The sequence below is a fragment of the Lathyrus oleraceus genome, chromosome 6 (assembly GCF_024323335.1).
Source record: "Lathyrus oleraceus cultivar Zhongwan6 chromosome 6, CAAS_Psat_ZW6_1.0, whole genome shotgun sequence".
Classification (NCBI taxonomy): Eukaryota; Viridiplantae; Streptophyta; class Magnoliopsida; order Fabales; family Fabaceae; genus Lathyrus; species Lathyrus oleraceus.
In genome coordinates, this window is record NC_066584.1 from 497,600,207 (window position 1) to 497,617,163 (window position 16,957).

Here is a 16,957-nt window from a genome sequence, read left to right on the forward strand (position 1 = left end):
TTTTGTGGCTCAAGTCCACTTTCTTGATAAGTTTTCATACATTAGCCATAGGTTTGATTTATCCTAGTTGGTTGATGTTAATCTCACCTTTTGTCCTTAGTGATTGAATTGTAAGACTTCCTTGCTTATTATAGGGTTAACCCCTCACTAGCAAGTTGAAGCTTTTCTCACATGGTGGACTTGTTGTTTGTATAGGTTGAGTTTTCTCCCGTGGATAACGAAAGACCTCAGGGCTTTTGTTTTAAAATCAATTCACTTACATTTGGAAATCTTTTAGCCGAACTACGGCGTTTTGATCCTTACCTTCCATGGAAAGGTACGTAGGCAACGGGTTCATCCGTTCAAACACAAAAATAATAACTTGTATATTCTTTTCTCATCCCTTCAATCCATGTTTGCACAATAAATATTTCATAAACAGATAACTTTTCGTACAACAAGTTGTGAAAAGGGCTCCCTAGGAGTACCTAGGACGTTTTGGGTGCCTAACACCTTCCCATTGCGTAATTAACCCCTTACCCAGATCTCTGATCTTTTCATTAGTTTTCTATGTGTAAAACTTCTTAGGCTTTTGTTCGCTTTTTAGCCATTCCTTTGGATAAATAAAAGTACGGTGGCGACTCGATTCTTTGTATGCTTTGCTTTTGATTTAGTCAATAAATCATAAAGTGACGATTACACCGCTACACTTGGATGTGGCTATCTTTATTTGATGCCTTGCTCTTCATATTGCTATTTGCTTATTGATATTGCTTGATTCAAAGTCCAAAGGGAAAGTGGGTTTTCTATATAACATTCTTGTCTGTTGGATCGCATCCCATTGGTCAGATCTTTTCAACTCTTAACTTTTAACTTTATGCTTAGGATTAGTCTATTCATCTTCTTACACTTCTTAAATTTCAAAATCTCTCCCCCCTTTTTTTCAAAAAAACTTTCTTTGCTTGTGATTTCAAAACTTAGACCTTATTGCAAATTAGAAACTTTGGTCTTATGCCATTGAATTTTTAAACTCTTTTCTTAATCTAATTTATAAATGAAATTAACCATATTGACTTAAAAATTTCAAAAGACAAAAAGAAATAATACTCATTCAAACACTTTGGGCCCTTTGTGCCGCTTTTAAACTTAAATTTTGATTAAAATCAATCCACTCATTTTTGAAATTGTTACCACGAACTACGAGGTTTTAATCCCTCATTTTTATGTTGGTACATAGGCACAAGTCCGAAGGCCGTGTTAAACACAAAAACATAATCAATGAATTCTTTTCTCATCCCCACACTCTATTTGTTGCAAACATCTTTTATACCAAACACACATACACACATAAAAAAGGGCTCCCTAGGAGTACCTAGGACACTTTGGGTGCTAACACCTTCCCTCTGTGTAACCAACCCCCTACCTGTAATCTCTGGCATTTTATTAGTTTTGATTTGAAAACTTCTTATCTTTGGGTTTTGTTTGTACTTTTCCCTTTTCCTTTGGAAACAATAAAAGCGCGGTGGCGACTCTGGTTTTATTGACGTTAAGTTTATCCATAGCTTAATGGTCATGAATTTGCCGCTACACATAGGGAGAAAAATAAGCTAGAATTGTAGGTAAATATCATTCATTTAATTCTTCATTCCTTGCATTAAGCTTAGTTTTCTGCTTAAAAATGAATGTTGAGTCTAAAGATGCATTTCCGGACGAAGTTATGTGTGGTCCGAATGTGCATCTCTGTATTGTCCTGATAGTTTGAAATATAACACTACTTTTTTGTTATTGGTGGTAATACATATGGTGCACATGAATATGTTTCCCAAAGCTATTGCGAGTGTGGATGTTAAACCGACTGAAGTGAAGCATGATGTTAAGCTAGATGAAGTGAATGATGATGTTCAACTAGATGAAGCAAATGATGATGTTAAATCAGGTGTTTGACTGGATATTATAGAGGTAGATGTTCGTGCATAATTTACAAATAAAGAAGTATTTTTTGTTCGTGAACATATGCTACAATGGATTTGTATGGAGGCCGGAAAATTGGAGTTTAGTGTTGTAATCATAAGGTCTGATAATGGTTTAGATAGAATACAAATACTTGTAAAAATGTTATGTGAAAGAAGTGGCATGTACCAACCAAAGATTATGAAGTTGATATAAGATGACACTGGATCGGGAAAATGTGAGTGTCTGTTTAAATTGTACGTATTCCGTATGGCAGATGAGACATGGAAATTTAATGTGATTTTAGGTATACATAATTATGCCTTGGATGACAAGCTAGCCGACCATTCCACTGCATTCTTCCTTGTGTCGGGGGTGAGGGAACTTGTTTCGGACATCACATTAAACATGGTGGCTCCAAAAAATACACCCGCGTCTTTGAAATGGAAAAGACCTCTAAATGTTTTAAACGTCAAGCAAATATCAACATGTGTGCTTGAGACAACAAGGCGGTAAGCAGGCCAAGATGAAAACTATGTTTCGAGGTTCATAGTTTGTGAGGATAAAGTCATTGTTCGAGATACAATTTTTATTCATCCCAATTCCTCCAATTTGTTCAACACTTTTCCCACCTGTAACACCTCAAAATTTGCCCTCCTCTCTTGGGACTAGCTTAGCATATTGCATTTCATTTTGTAATACATTAGTCATTGCATATTGCATATCATGTGAAAATAAACAAGTCATCCTACTAAGTCTTTCTCAGAAGATAGAGAGGTTGAAAGATTCAAGCCTGAGGGTCTTATTGAATTGATCAATCATCTGAGGGTTACTCTTCAATTAGGGTTTTATTGGTTCCTCAAGGAGGTTGAGTATTATCTTGGTTGAAAGGATATGTCACTATCATCATGGTCTTATCATCCTCAAGGGGTTCATTGTTCCTGATCATGTTCTTTGGGATTAGGGTTTTGACCTCTGGTCAACCCTAATCAATGCTATTCTACCAGTCAGGGATCTTTAAGGAGATGAGGTATTTGGTGAGGGTGTGGATCACATGATCATTTTATTGAGCTTTTACAAGCTAGGGTTTCATTTTGGAGCCATTTCATCAAGTGGTTGAGGCTCAAAATAATCTGTGCATGTTCAAATCATCTGTCAACCAATGCAGTCAACTGAAAAGTCAATTGTGGGTTTTGAGTGTGGAAATTGAGTGTCTTCATCCCATTCATGTCCAAATCATGCTTATTCATCATTTCAAAGATCAAGGTTGAAGAATTTGAAGTCAAGTCAAAAATTTCCCAAAATGGAAAGTGACCCATAATTTGAAGTTTCCAAAAATGGGAGGGTTTTGGACCAACTTCAACTCAATCTTACGTCATCAAAAAATGCTTCAAATGAAATTTTTTTGAACATGAAAGTTGAAGATCTTTCTCTACCATTTCCAAAAAGTCCAAGATCATGAGCATCTGATGAATGGTTGAGGAGATATGATCCAATCATTGCCAAGTGTGCATGGAACTTCAAATGGCCATATCTTTTGATTCATAACTCCAAATTTGGTGGTTCTTTTTGCATTTTTCTTGTCATGACATAAGCTTTCCAAATCATGCATCACATTACATAAAATCTCATCACATAATCACTTGCATATCCATGCCTTTTTTGGAGGGAAATTGCAAAATTTAAAAATGATGCATTGTATGGACTTTCTACCATTGCCATTGAGTTTAAAAAAGGATTTTAAGTGAAAATGATCAAAGGAATGGTACTGTTCACGTGTAATTAGTACATGCACCATGCAATTTTGATTTTTTGCAAAACACCCTATTTTCATTAACCAAACTAAACATGGATTAGCAAGGTGATTAGGAAAGGATATATATATACTCTAATCATAACAGAATTGAGGAGGTTAATCACAATTCACATTTCTAGATCCAAAAATTCTCTGTCCCTCCAAAATTTTCTTCCATTCATAATTCAAATTTTCTTCAAATAGCATTACAATTTTACTTCATATTCTTGTTCCCTAGCTTTGATTTAGTGCAGATCAAGTGCTGGTTTGTTGAATTCGTGCAAGAATCAAGTGGTTGAAGCTCATGAAGTTGAAGATGGAAATTCAAGATTAAGCTAGATATACACGTGTTCAAGCTTTCTTTTCTTCATCAAACATCATCACAAGCATTCTGGACTGGATTTGGATCAATACAAGCTGTGGATCGTGCATTTCCAAGATTCTGCTCTTCAAGAGGTCAATTTTCGATCCTCTTAATTTTGAAATTCATTGTTATATTCTGGTAGATCTTGTTCTCCTGGTGATTCTGATCTAAAAATCATGTGAATTGGTGCATTATTGAGCAAGTTATGTGTGTTTAAAGTTTTGCATCCAAAAATGATTTTGCTCGATTCTCTTTGTTCTTGATGATTTGTGTTTAGATGTTAGTTGATCTATGCTCACCATTGAAAATGCTGCATGATGATGTATTTGTTTTTGAATTCTGGTGAAATCTGGAAAAATCTGGAAATTATGCATGAACCTTCATGAACATTCATCGTCTTCATCATGAAGAAGATGAAGATGCATGTTTCTGGAAAAATTGCGTCGGTTTTGGCAGATAGCGTCGGTTTGAACCGTCCAAATTTACGCAGCTTAGGGTTTTTAATGAAACGGTGTCGTTTGGCACCTGGCGCGCTTCACTTTCAAATGCTAACATAGTTCGATTCCCAGCGAAGGCAAATATTCAAATTGCTTCATTTTTTTTGTTTTCCCTCCACTTTGCCATGCCTTGTTCATGTTTGAATTTCATGTTGTATGCTAAATTATAAAAATCATAACAAATTGAAAAATGCATCAATTCATCTCCAATTTTTTGCATAATGATCCTTAGAATGTCTAGTTTTTTATGATCATGAGTTTGAAAGTTGTGCATGGCTGGAATTTTATTTGCTCTAGGTTGATTGCTCATAGGTGCGTTTATGACCTTGCCTTACTCTTTCTATTGTGAAATGCTTGATTTTAATCCAATGGACTTGAAATTTTACATGCTGATTCTAGACACATTGCTGGATGTTTTAGGCTTGGTTTGGTATTTTTTCCATTCAACATTTCTGTTTTATGCATGTGTTAGCATGGTGTGACAATTTGTGTCACACATTTGGTTATTCAACTTGTATCATTTAATTTCCATGCCAAATGATGTTAGATGCTTCTGAATTTTTGTATGATGATCATGTTGGATGTGTTGAATGCTCATGAATTTTTCCAGAATTTTATGAATCATTTCTGTTTTGTTTTGGAATTTTCATTCATGATGATCACATATGAGCTTTAAAATTGTCTTTGGCTTCTCTTGCTTGATACATGTCCTTGCTTGATGATTTTGATGTGATCCTTTTTAGGATATGTTAATATGTGTTTGAAGTTGCATTGTGTTGAATTTCAGCTCCTGTTTTAAATTTTTTCTTCACCTTTGACCCTAGGCTTTGACCTAGTGGTTTGTTGCTTACATGTGAGCTTTAAATTTCAGGTTTAAGCATCCAAGTTCCATGGTTGATGATGCTTCATCATTTGGATGTTGATATTTGCTTTTGATTGCTAACACTTGCTGTTTTGTAGGGTGATGATAACTCATTTGAGTTTGCCTCATGGCTTATGTGTTATACATTGGGATTGTCTGTTTGTTATTGACTGTTGTCTGTTGGTCTGAATATTGTACTGATTGGTTTAGTTGTTTCCACAGGTACCTAAGTTGCTTTAAGTTCATTTGAACTTTGCTTTGCTTTGCTGTGGTTGGCGTACCACTTAGGTATAATTCCTGATCTTCATGTAGTCTGGAAGACCTGTCATGTTACTTTGGCAGGCACCTGTCTGAAGCCCTCCTTAAGAGGCAATATTTGTGGTTGTTTAATTTTGTGCCAAGCAGGTTAAGTCCTCTTAAGAGGCAATTGGCAGATAAAAGGGATGTGTAATCCATCCCCTGCTATTCTGTTGCGTCATTCATCTTGCTCACACCATGTGTTGATGCACTTTGAATAAAAACCAAAAATCTTGTAGTGTCCGTCATGTGGAGAAGAGTTCCTTCATTCTGAACTCCCACACTTTCTATTGATTAAAGCTCTCCCAGGCCAGGGATAAGAGCTATGAGGCACACCCCTCACTCCCATTTCATCTGCTTCACGCTAACTCTCAATGTGAGGGTTAAGAGCTCAAAACACCCATTTCCAATTGGATTGTTTGTCAAGGTTGATATGACCCCTTGACTAAAGCCCAACCTTGCTTGAGCCCCCCTTGGTTGTGTATAGTGTGTGCTATTTGCTTTTGATGTTTATCTGTTTCGCTTCTCATCTCCTTTCTGTAGGAGTCGTATGATCAACTTTTGAGGAAGTTAACGTACGTAGAGATAGACTTGAGTTGACTCACTACCTGTGTGAGTCAAACTCTTGTTAGAAACCTCAACCTAGGACTATTGTGGATTACATGATAACTATTAGGCTCGAGTCAGTCTCCCTTTTAGTTTGTCATTTCCCAGTCTCTGGTTAGGATAGAAATTTCTCCCCTGTTTAGGGGAACTACGTTGCCCAGATCCTCATACCAGATGAGGTACGTAGGCAGGAGATCGTGCGAGATCTCTCCGGGCACCCTTTTCCTTTTTTGTGTGTGTTTGCTTGACAGCTAGTTAGAAACCTCAACCTAGGACTATTGTGGATTACATGATAACTATTAGGCTCGAGTCAGTCTCCCTTTTAGTTTGTCATTTCCCAGTCTCTGGTTAGGATAGAAATTTCTCCCCTATTTAGGGGAGCTACGTTGCCCTGATCCTCATACCAGATGAGGTACGTAGGCAGGAGATCGTGCGAGATCTCTCTGGGCACCCTTTTCCTTTTTTGTGTGTGTTTGCTTGACAGCTAGCAGGCTCGAGTTCTAGACTCCCTGTTAGCTTGTTTGTTCAACTTTTTTGTTGCTTTTGACGACTCAGCGTCCGGTTAACCTCTTGTTTGCTTGGAGTCTGACGTAAGTCCAGCGATTGGCAGTCGGTTTCCGGTGTGTGTTTGTTTGTTTGGAGTCTGATGTAAGTCCAGCGATTGGCATTCGGTTTCCAGTTTGTGTGTTTGTTTTGACGTCTCAGCGTCTGTGCGTGTGTTTTGTTTCGGCGTGCGTGAGCCGAACTACGGTAGCTCTGATTCTCATTCCAGATGAGATACGTAGGCATAGGATGCGATATCCTAGAGAGTCCTTTCCCCTTTCTTTCCATCTGTGTTTTTATTCCAGTGTGTGTGCATTCTTTGAGCAGTTTGAGCAACCTTATTTTATCCTTCTGAGCGTGGATCCCGTCGAGTACGACGGACGTGAGGGGTGCTAATACCTTCCTCTTGCGTAACCGACTCCCGATCCTTGCAATCTCTGGTCGTAAGACCATTTCCTTTCCAGGTTTACTTCGAGCGTTTCCTTTCCCTCTTTTGGGATAAATAACGCACGGTGGCGGCTCTGTTTGTTTGCTTTTTCCCGCCGGTTGTTTTTCGCGGATGCGACAGCTGGCGACTCTGCTGGGGACAATCACTACAACAAACAAGACCTTAGACAGCGCTTTTTTTAGCCTTAGACAGCGCTTTAAAGCGCTGTCTAAACCTCCGCTGCTAAAGGTTTAGACAGCGCTTTTTTAAATCTTAAAAGCGATGTCTAAGCCCCCCCCCCCCTTAGACAGCGCTTTGGCCAAAAGCGCTTTATAAGACCCTCTTATTTTAAATTTTTTAGGTATACCTTAGACAGCGCTTTTGAAAAGCGCTGTCTAAGCCCCACCCCCTTAGACAGCGCTTTGGCCAAAAGCGCTTTCTAAGACCCTCCTATTTTAATTTTTTTAGGTATACCTTAGACAGCGCTTTTCAAAAAGCGCTGTCTAAGCCCCCCCCCCCCCCCCCCCCCCCCCCCCTTAGACAGCGCTTTTGCCTAAAGCGCTTTCTAATCCCCCCCTTAGACAGCGCTTTTTACAAAAGCGCTGTCTAAGGTATACGAAAATTTTTGAAGCTTTTGTTTTAAACCACATTTTTTCCAGGTTTATAAACCAGAATTTCTACCTGTTTTCAACCAGATTTTGACAGACAATTATCACATTTATATATAACATATTTTGAATTAATTCCAACTATTTAATTATATGAGATATGTGTAAATATAAAAATAACTCATAAGTTAGAAATACATACATCGGTGGGAATCTTTAATCGGCCCAAAGCAAGAGTATCTCGCATAAACCTCAACATGAAATACCCGCAATCTATTTGATTACGTTGTTGAGGACACTACATATGAAAAAAAAATATGGATTATAAATCCTAAGTTTTATCAAGTGTCATCACTAATATAATAATTGCTAACTGTTAACTATAATAATCGGTTTAACATTGATTAACAAAAACAATGAAAACAAACTGAAAGAAAGGAAAAAAAAAACAATAATAAACTAGCGAGAACATATAAACAAGAGCTTGAGGAGATATATAGCTTAGACCCTGCAGTACAGCAAACAGAACAAAGTAGAAACTACAACCAAACAAGTCAGTATAGTATGTTCATAAGCCCTCACCCGGTGAATATTAATTAAAAGATTAAATGCAGAAAATCATGTCAAATGTATGTGAAAATGCCAAAAAAAAACTCTAGCATTGTTCAGAAACAAAGTGTTGTCAGGTAGAGAAAATATCTCAAATATCCTGGTGACCAATATCTTCTTAGAAGAATCCTCCTTCCTTCAAGATATGCACTATATGTGAATACCCTATTTAGGGTATTCAAGACAACCAACAATGCGATTCAAGAGTTGGAAACTACCCTCTTTGACTATATGATAAAACAATAATCAAATCCATTTGTGATTTCCTCCACAATGTTAGGCTCAAGAGCTTTGGGTGGGGGGGGGGGGGTAAAACCATGTGCATAAAGTATATTCAATCCTTATCTGCTACTTAATACTCATTCACTTGAGTGATGTATTTTCCAACAATGCAGAGAGGCAAATGGTTATGTGGGCTATGTCAGCAAAGATATAATGCTTCTTTAGCATCATCTTGAATGGAAATAAATATTATGCAAAATCGGGAAAATATTAAGGTGGTAAAGATATTAATGCTTCTTTAGCATTTATCTTGCAGTTGCCAGGACAAAACACTCAAAGAAACAAATAACTCCAGCAGCAAATATTACCAGTTCATTGTGCTTTTTTACTTTCTTAGGATGACACCATATCACAAATCCTACAACAGATCTACACATCCCAAGAAAGTATCTTTTGACTTTATTAATTCCTTAAGTAGTGTTCTTATTACTACAAACTAGTTAAACACAGTGCTGATTAGTTCACTTCTGTCCTGATCGCAGCACTGTAAAAAAACAATTAATCCAAAGTAACTAAACATCTCTTGAAAGAATCAAAATAGAGAACCAACTTTTTGATAAATTCAGCAGATAAAAATTCCATTAATCCTTAACCAAACAAGAAGGCATCCCTAGCCTTGGTCTCTGTCCAAATGAAAGGAAGAGCAGTGACAAATCTTTAACATTATCTGCCCATAAATGGTATCATAAATCAAGGTTTGATTACACATCACTGCTAAATATTTCTTTTTCCGTCTCTCATTAACTTGACTCCATACAGCACAAAATCAAGAACTGATATATTACATCCCATCTAGAGAAGACCCAAGATAGCTTGGATTGACATGACGCTCTTTTTTGCGACAAATTCCCAAATATATTGCTATAAATAGCAATGTTCCTTTGTCTCCAAATTGTAGGCTTCATAACATCCATAAGCTTCAAAGGCCATCATCCTATGGCAGCCACTTTATTATAATAGATCTGTTAATAGACAAATTCACTGGTGACCATAATGTCCAACCTTCGCCAGCCCTTGCGAAAAGATAAGAGATACCATTTCGAGTATAGGTATAGCGAAATCTCTAGAAAAATATATCTATACCCTATGCATTCTAATGTAATACACAAAGTTCAATGCCAAAGAGTTATCGGCTTACTTACCTCAATAATAAGATCCAGATCCACCGCTGCCCATGTAACTGCTACCGCCGCCGGCACCTCTGCCAGAATACATTGACGAATATGAGCTGCCGCCAACCTACATTGCATGGACAATACATAAGAATGTAACAAAACATACACAGAACACTAATTCCTATTGACATTGGGAAAGGACGGGAAAATTACATCACTTCCACGAGAAACGTAATCACCACCATAACTTGACGAGTACATGCCTCCAACATCACTGCCACCATAAGATCCTGATAGACAAAAAATAATAGAATTGTAAGTAAAGAAAACTTCAATGTTGAAAAGAAGAGACCAGACTATTAGCAACGAAATTCACCTCCACCATAACCTGTTCCCTGCCGACTGCTATACATCCCATGTGATTCTTGACCAGAAATAGAACTTCGGCTGCCACTGCCATATCCAAGATTTGATCTTCCAACTCTACGAATCAAAATGTAAGAATGAATTACAGGACAACAAACAATATGGTTAGTGTGGAGAATTGCAAAACTGTAATATTAGATTAAACTAACCTATCACCATAAGCATCACCATACTGTGAAGCACTGCCCCCATAATCATATTCCATTCGAGCTCTTGATTGACGAGCACCAGTATCAGCATATCGCGGGGGAACATCATCCTGATTAGACATATGTATTATATTAATACTTAGGATTTAATACTGTTAAAACTCTCCACTAACTTTCTCTTGATTTGCTAACTGTTAACTAACACATAACTTCCAAATAATTGCTAAGTCCAGACCAAGCTTGCAAATAATTTCTAACTTTTTCCTTTAATCACATCCAAACTGTAATTGTTTTCAAATTCTAACAAGTGAGTCTAACCAACAACTTAGCAATTTCACTCTAACCTTTTCTCTATTAACAGGACACCTCCAAAAGCTCCACAGCACATGAAAGTCATAACATATCCAAACCTGCTAACAGAAGTAAAAATATATCAACCAAATTTAACTGATAACTCAACTAAAACTAACTTCATCGAAAGCCAACATCCATAATCTTGCATCAATAATCCAACAGCAGTTCCAGAAATCGATTTCAAATATTCAAGCAAGGCAATGCCCAACAGCAGCATATGCATAGCAGAAAAATCCAAAGCTGCGAATAACTAGGCAACTAAAACCTGAAAGTCACAGTAAGAGAAAACGATTTTAGAAATTAACCCAACTCACAATCCAGGTTTCAGAACTATAATCAGTTTCTTTTCAATAACATGTTTTAGTCCAAATCAACATAACCAATCTATTTTCCTTCTGATTCATAAACTTAATCGCATCCCGTAACCAACCCCAAGTGCAATTGCTCTGTCAAAAAATGAATAGATCCTTAACAAACTATTTAACAGAAATTAACAGTGTTAAAATCATTCCCAACAACCATACTCTTCAAATCTAACTGAAATTTAACCTGCCTTAACCATTCTACCCGAGCTACCCGACTCGATTACGGCTTCCAAACTATATAAACATACATCACTCTTCAATCAAAAAGGAACAATTCTCAAAGCTCACTCATCACTATCATAACCTCTATTCACCATTTTTCTCTCCCTTCTAACCTTGCACAAAGGTCCATTAGGAAGCCATTGGAGCTTCACATCGAAGCTGCAATTATGCTTGATCTAGGATTCGTCTCCACACAACGATTCACACAGAGCATTTGTTCACACGCGACGCACACAAGAATTCACGTAACAGAGTTTCAATGAATCTTTCATCATACACAACAATCACAGAAGCACACGCGAAGAGGAGAAGAAGGAAGAAGCATCGCACAAAATAGAAGAATCAAAGGAAGAAGGAGGGGATTCTGAAGATTACCTGAAGGCGCCTTCATCTTCATGTTCGTTCGCTCTGAATTCAATTTTCACCGGGCCACTCCGCCGTCTTACAGGTTGGTGAAATTCCATTTTTCTCGATCGATTCTCCTTACTATGGTGTATTTTGTAGTCCATGGAGCCAATCCCTTATGGTTTGGTCTCCGAATCTCCCTTTGCTCGCGTTTAATTCAAGATTTAGTGAGTTAGGGTTCATTTGATTTTGGTTTGGTTTGGATGTTTGACTGAAAATTGAGAGGCATTGAGGTTGATTTGTGATAGAGGACGAAGAGACGGTCTTAATGGTGTAACGAAAGTGATGATATGCCCTCCGCCGCTGCCGGAGGCGATTCCGGCGCGAAGGAGACGGAGGGAGTACGGTGAGCCTTGAAGCAGGTTTTGGTTTGAATGGGGTAACACTGGACTTAGGTAAATTATCCTTTTCTTTTTAATTGAAAGACTTTAAACAACGCTTTCTCAAAAGCGCTGACTAAGGTCTATATTTAAAAGCGCTTTCTAAAAGCGCTGTCTAAGGGGGGGTCTTAGACAGCGCTTTCTAAAAGCGCTGTCTAAGACCCCCCCTTAGACAGCGCTTTCATTATTTTTTTAGAACATTTTCCGTGTTTTATTTTTATTTTAACCTTAGACAGCGCTTTCTTTTAAAAGCGCTGTCTAAGATGCGCTGTTAAAAAACCTTTTTGGCGTAGTGAATAGAAGTTGACCTCTTGCTGGTCCATCTTCCCTAAGCGAGTCACTCCTAGCGCTCTCTAGGATAGTTTTGGTTGCTTGTGCTGCTCTATTTATTGCATTTATGATTATTATATTGTGATTGTATATATTTGCATATGTGTTTGCATGCATCTTATTATCATTGTGCTGATTCTGGACAGGTTTGGTTCCTCTAGTTTGGGGTGGGTGTTCTGAGTGGGGCTAAAACCCAGGCCCGAGTATACACCTAGGATTAGTGTGGTCTCACGTTTCCTCACATGTTGGATCAGCATGTTGTTGCGACGTGACATACCACAAGCCGGACGAGGTTCTTCTGAGTGAGCTCTTCTGGGTGGAGTATTTCACTTTGTTTGAGTTTATCTCTTTAGAGCTGTTGACTTCGGTGACCGTTCTGTCCCGGATCTTTGGTTTAGACGATCTTATGAGAGCTGCAACGGCACACCCGAAAGGGCAAACCCGTTGAGTATCTTTGCCCAATTGTCGAGACCATTATCCGCCTTAGGATGACCTGATTAGAATTCACCTGTGAGGGGAGGGTTGATTCTTACAGATGCATGTTCTGATGGTGACTTTGATGGTGACTAATGGTTCAGTTATTAATCAGAGTTCTATTTATAAGTCAGATTTATGGATTTATGTCTGAGACGCCGGAGTTCTGTCCGTGGTATTTATCAGAGGGGATCCGTTTATTTCAGGATTCCTTGGGTTAATTCAGATGATTTTGTGGTTTATCAGTTCAGTGATTTCTCTGGTGATGATGGTGATATATCATTCAGTTCCGTTTATTTCGGAACCTCGAGTTGGATTTACGGTTACTCGTTTCCTCAGATGGTTGTGATTAGTTCAGAGGCCGTAACTCAGTGCAGTGGATGTTCAGATGACTTGGAGGATGGCACAGTGCATTGCATTCATGCATCAACATCATTCCCATTTTGCATTCATCCGCATCTAATCCATGTCTATCCATACTCAGGGTACATTCTCAATTGAGATTCTGGTTGAGAGACATCTTGATGTCAGAATGTTATGGTCGAAATTTTTATCCGTCTCGATGAAGCCAGAATCGAAGGACCGAATGTTCCTAGTACGGATAGACATTGCATGCGTGAGTCATATTAACCTGTTTTCTGTTTTGTAGGTGTCAGTATCTAACCAAGTGCACGTAGCTCGTCCGCACAGATACCCTACCAGGCGCAACATACCCAAACTGATGGATACATCCAACGCAGATATTCTCGAGCTGAAGGAGAAAATGAGCGAACTGATCAACGTCATGCAAGGGTTTGCCGTGGGGCAAAAAGCACTTGCTGATAAAGTGGAGAAGCTCGAGCGGGCTTCAGCTGCCAACAATGGTATCAATTTAGAGGGTGTCTCTAACAATGGCCTTGGTGGTTCCAGGGATGGGGGAGATCTTGGAAAAAAGACAACTGCTGGCGTAGTGATTAATAATGGGGGTGGTTTTGGTGTTGCCATAAGCGGTGGATCGGGTCCGATGGGTAACAATTTGAAGGACAGTCTGTTTCCTCCTTTCTTCGGGGCTGAGGAGGATAGAGAAGAAGACCAGTTCTCCGTGCTTAATGAACAGTTTGGTCAATATGGTGCCCAACCACCAAATAAAGAGATTCAGGTGCTGGCGGAGAAAATCAGGGCTCTAGAAAGATATGCTACTCCGGGGGTTGTCAATATGTCGAACATGGGGCTAGTTGAGGGGATTGTGATCCCGCAAAAGTTTAAAGCGCCTGCGTTTGACAAGTATAATGGGAGTTCTTGCCCGAAAACTCATCTCCAGGCTTTTGTCCGAAAGATTTCTGCTTATACAATGGACCATAAGCTTAGGATGTACTTCTTCCAAGATAATCTGTCTGGTGGGTCTTTGGAATGGTATACCAAGCTGAAATCTTCTAATATCAAAAGCTGGCAGGATCTCGGAGATGCCTTCTTTAAACAATATCAATTTAATGCTGATATGGCTCCCAGCCGTACCCAATTGCAGGGTATGTCTCAGAAGCCTAATGAAGGGTTTAAAGAATACGCGCAAAGATGGAGGGAGTTGGCTGCCCGAGTCCAACCTCCGTTGGTGGATAGAGAAATGTCTGATCTGTTCATGGGTACCCTTCAGGGGACGTTTGCAGAGAGGATGGTTGGATGCCCGGTTACTAATTTTGCTGACATAGTGGTGGCCGGAGAAAGAATTGAGAGTTGGCTGAAGATGGGGAAGATCCAGGGAAGTGCTTCATCGTCTGGATCGAAGAAGCCCTTTGGTAATGGCCAGCGTAAGAATGAGGGTGAATCGAGTGTTGTGTATGCCCAAAGGGGACGCGGTAGGGATCGTTACTACCAGCACACTGCTACGGTAACCATTCCTGCTAGTAATCAATCAGTACAACAGCAACGTCAGCCACCTCAACAGAGAGCACAGAGAGCTGGGTACCAAGTGAGAGGAAAGGGGATTGATCATCAGTTTGATAAGCCACCTGTGACATATGCTTTTCTGTTTAAGAAGTTGATGGATCTTGGGTTGGTTCAGCCGAGGACGATGGCTCCGGTAAGACCAGATCAGAGGCCCCCTAATTATGATGAGAACGCCAAGTGTGAATTCCATTCTGGTACACCAGGGCATAATATTGAGGGTTGTAAAGCCTTTAAGCATGTTGTCCAAGACTTGGTAGACTCCAAGGCCATCAATTTTGCACCATCTCCGAATGTTAATGCTAATCCCATGTCGGCGCATGGTCAGGTGATGGTGGGTGTAATTGCTGAAAATTCAGGTCACGCTTGTGCGGTGGGTGAAGAGACTGACAGTGACTGCGAACTTGACTCGTGGATAAAATCGTGCGTACCAGGGAACTGGAAGGCCTCAAAGATCATCACTGTCACTCTACGTGAAGAGTAATATTTCCTGTTTTTCAATTCTGTTTGCATGAAAGCCATACGTTTTGCCCGAAATGTAATGGTCCATTGTAAGGGCCACCTCATGTGCATCATTTTGCAATGTTTTGCATCATTAATAAATGAATGTTTTTCACATTAAAAGCGGTGTTCCCTGTTTTTCATTTATTTTTGCAGTTTTAAAAACAAATAAAAATGGCAATGTTTATTTTCATTATTCCTTCCTTTTGATTGGCTTTGTTCTGACTTTTGTATTCTCCGGATCTCGTTGATAACAATTCGGTTACACCTCTGTATGACTTCGACAATCCGATCTATCATGCCGAAGAAGAAGGCGAAGAAGATTGTGATCTGCTGGAAGATTAGCCAAGTTATTGAGACAAGAGGAGAAGGTGATTCAACCGCACGAGGAGTGAGCTGAGATCGTTAATCTGGGTACCGACGAGGTCAGAAAAAGTGAAAGTTGGGGCCGCCTTGGAGGCGAGTGTCAAGAGCGGGGGTGAGGCCATTCGGTCTCAAGAACGCCGATGCCACGCATCAAAGAGCTATGGTGACTTTGTTTCATGATAGGATTCATCATGAAATTGAATGTTATGTTCATGACATGATAGCAAAGTCCCAAACGGAAGAGGGGCATCTGGTAGATTTGGCCAAGCTGAGTGGACCAGTTGAGACAATTCAAACTGAGGTTGAATCCGAATAAGTGCACTTTCGGAGTGCGGTCCGGTAAGTTGCCGGGGCTTATTGTAAGTGAAAGAGGAATCGAGGTTGATCTTGCTAAAAAAAATGAATGAAAAAAAAGCAATTCAAGAAATGCTTGAACGAGAACAGAAGAGGTTTGTGGTTTCTTAGATAGATTGAACTGCATTTCACGGTTCACATCTCATCTAACAGCCACGTGGGAATCCACTCAAGCTGTTGAGAAAAAAAAGATCAAACGGTCAGGTGGAATAATGATTGCCAAGGGGCATTGAGAAATAAAAGAATAAGTTGCAGGAGCCTCCGATTCTGTTGCCTCCTTGTGGAGGGAGACCGTAAACCCCATACTTGACAGTCCTCGAGGAGTCTATGAGGTGTGTACTGGGGCAGCATGACGAGTCTGGTCGAAAATAGCATGCAATTTACCTTAGCAAAAAGTTTACCGACTGTGAAACATTACATTCACTGCTCGAGAAAACTTGATGTACTTTGGCATAGGCTGCTCGCCGACTGAGACAGTATATGTTGGTTCATACCACTTTGTGGATTTCCAAGATGGATCTGATCAAATACATGTTTGAAAAGCCAGCATTGACCGGACGGGTTGCAAGATGGCAAATGATTTTGACTGATATGATATCCAGTATACCTCTTAGAAAGCAATCAAGGGGAGTGTGTTGTCTGATTACCTCGCCCAGCAACCCATTGAGGATTATCAACTGATGAAGTTTGAGTTCCCTGATGAGGACATCAAGGTTCTCAAATCGAAAGATTGTGAGGAACCGATCCCGGAGGAGGGGCCTGACCCTGAATCCGAAC

At 39.5% G+C, this 16,957-nt stretch overlaps 1 protein-coding gene across 2 annotated transcripts; it reads right to left on the reverse strand.

The window, feature by feature from the left end:
- Positions 1 to 9,357: 9,357 nt before the first annotated feature.
- On the reverse strand, positions 9,358 to 12,274 carry LOC127098451 (uncharacterized). 2 transcript variants are annotated; one of them, XM_051037051.1, is made up of 5 exons: positions 11,826 to 12,274; positions 10,510 to 11,128; positions 10,311 to 10,417; positions 10,148 to 10,224; positions 9,358 to 10,058 (listed from the first exon to the last, which is right to left on the reverse strand). In XM_051037051.1, the coding sequence occupies exons 2-5, from the start codon at positions 10,629 to 10,631 to the stop codon at positions 9,963 to 9,965; spliced, it is 402 nt and encodes a 133-aa protein (XP_050893008.1). In that variant the 5' UTR covers positions 10,632 to 11,128; positions 11,826 to 12,274; the 3' UTR covers positions 9,358 to 9,962. The 2 variants fall into 2 exon arrangements, with proteins under 2 accessions (XP_050893008.1, XP_050893009.1); XM_051037052.1 differs by lacking the exon at positions 11,826 to 12,274 and having other exon boundaries at positions 10,510 to 11,135.
- Between the last annotated feature and the right edge of the window lie 4,683 nt (positions 12,275 to 16,957).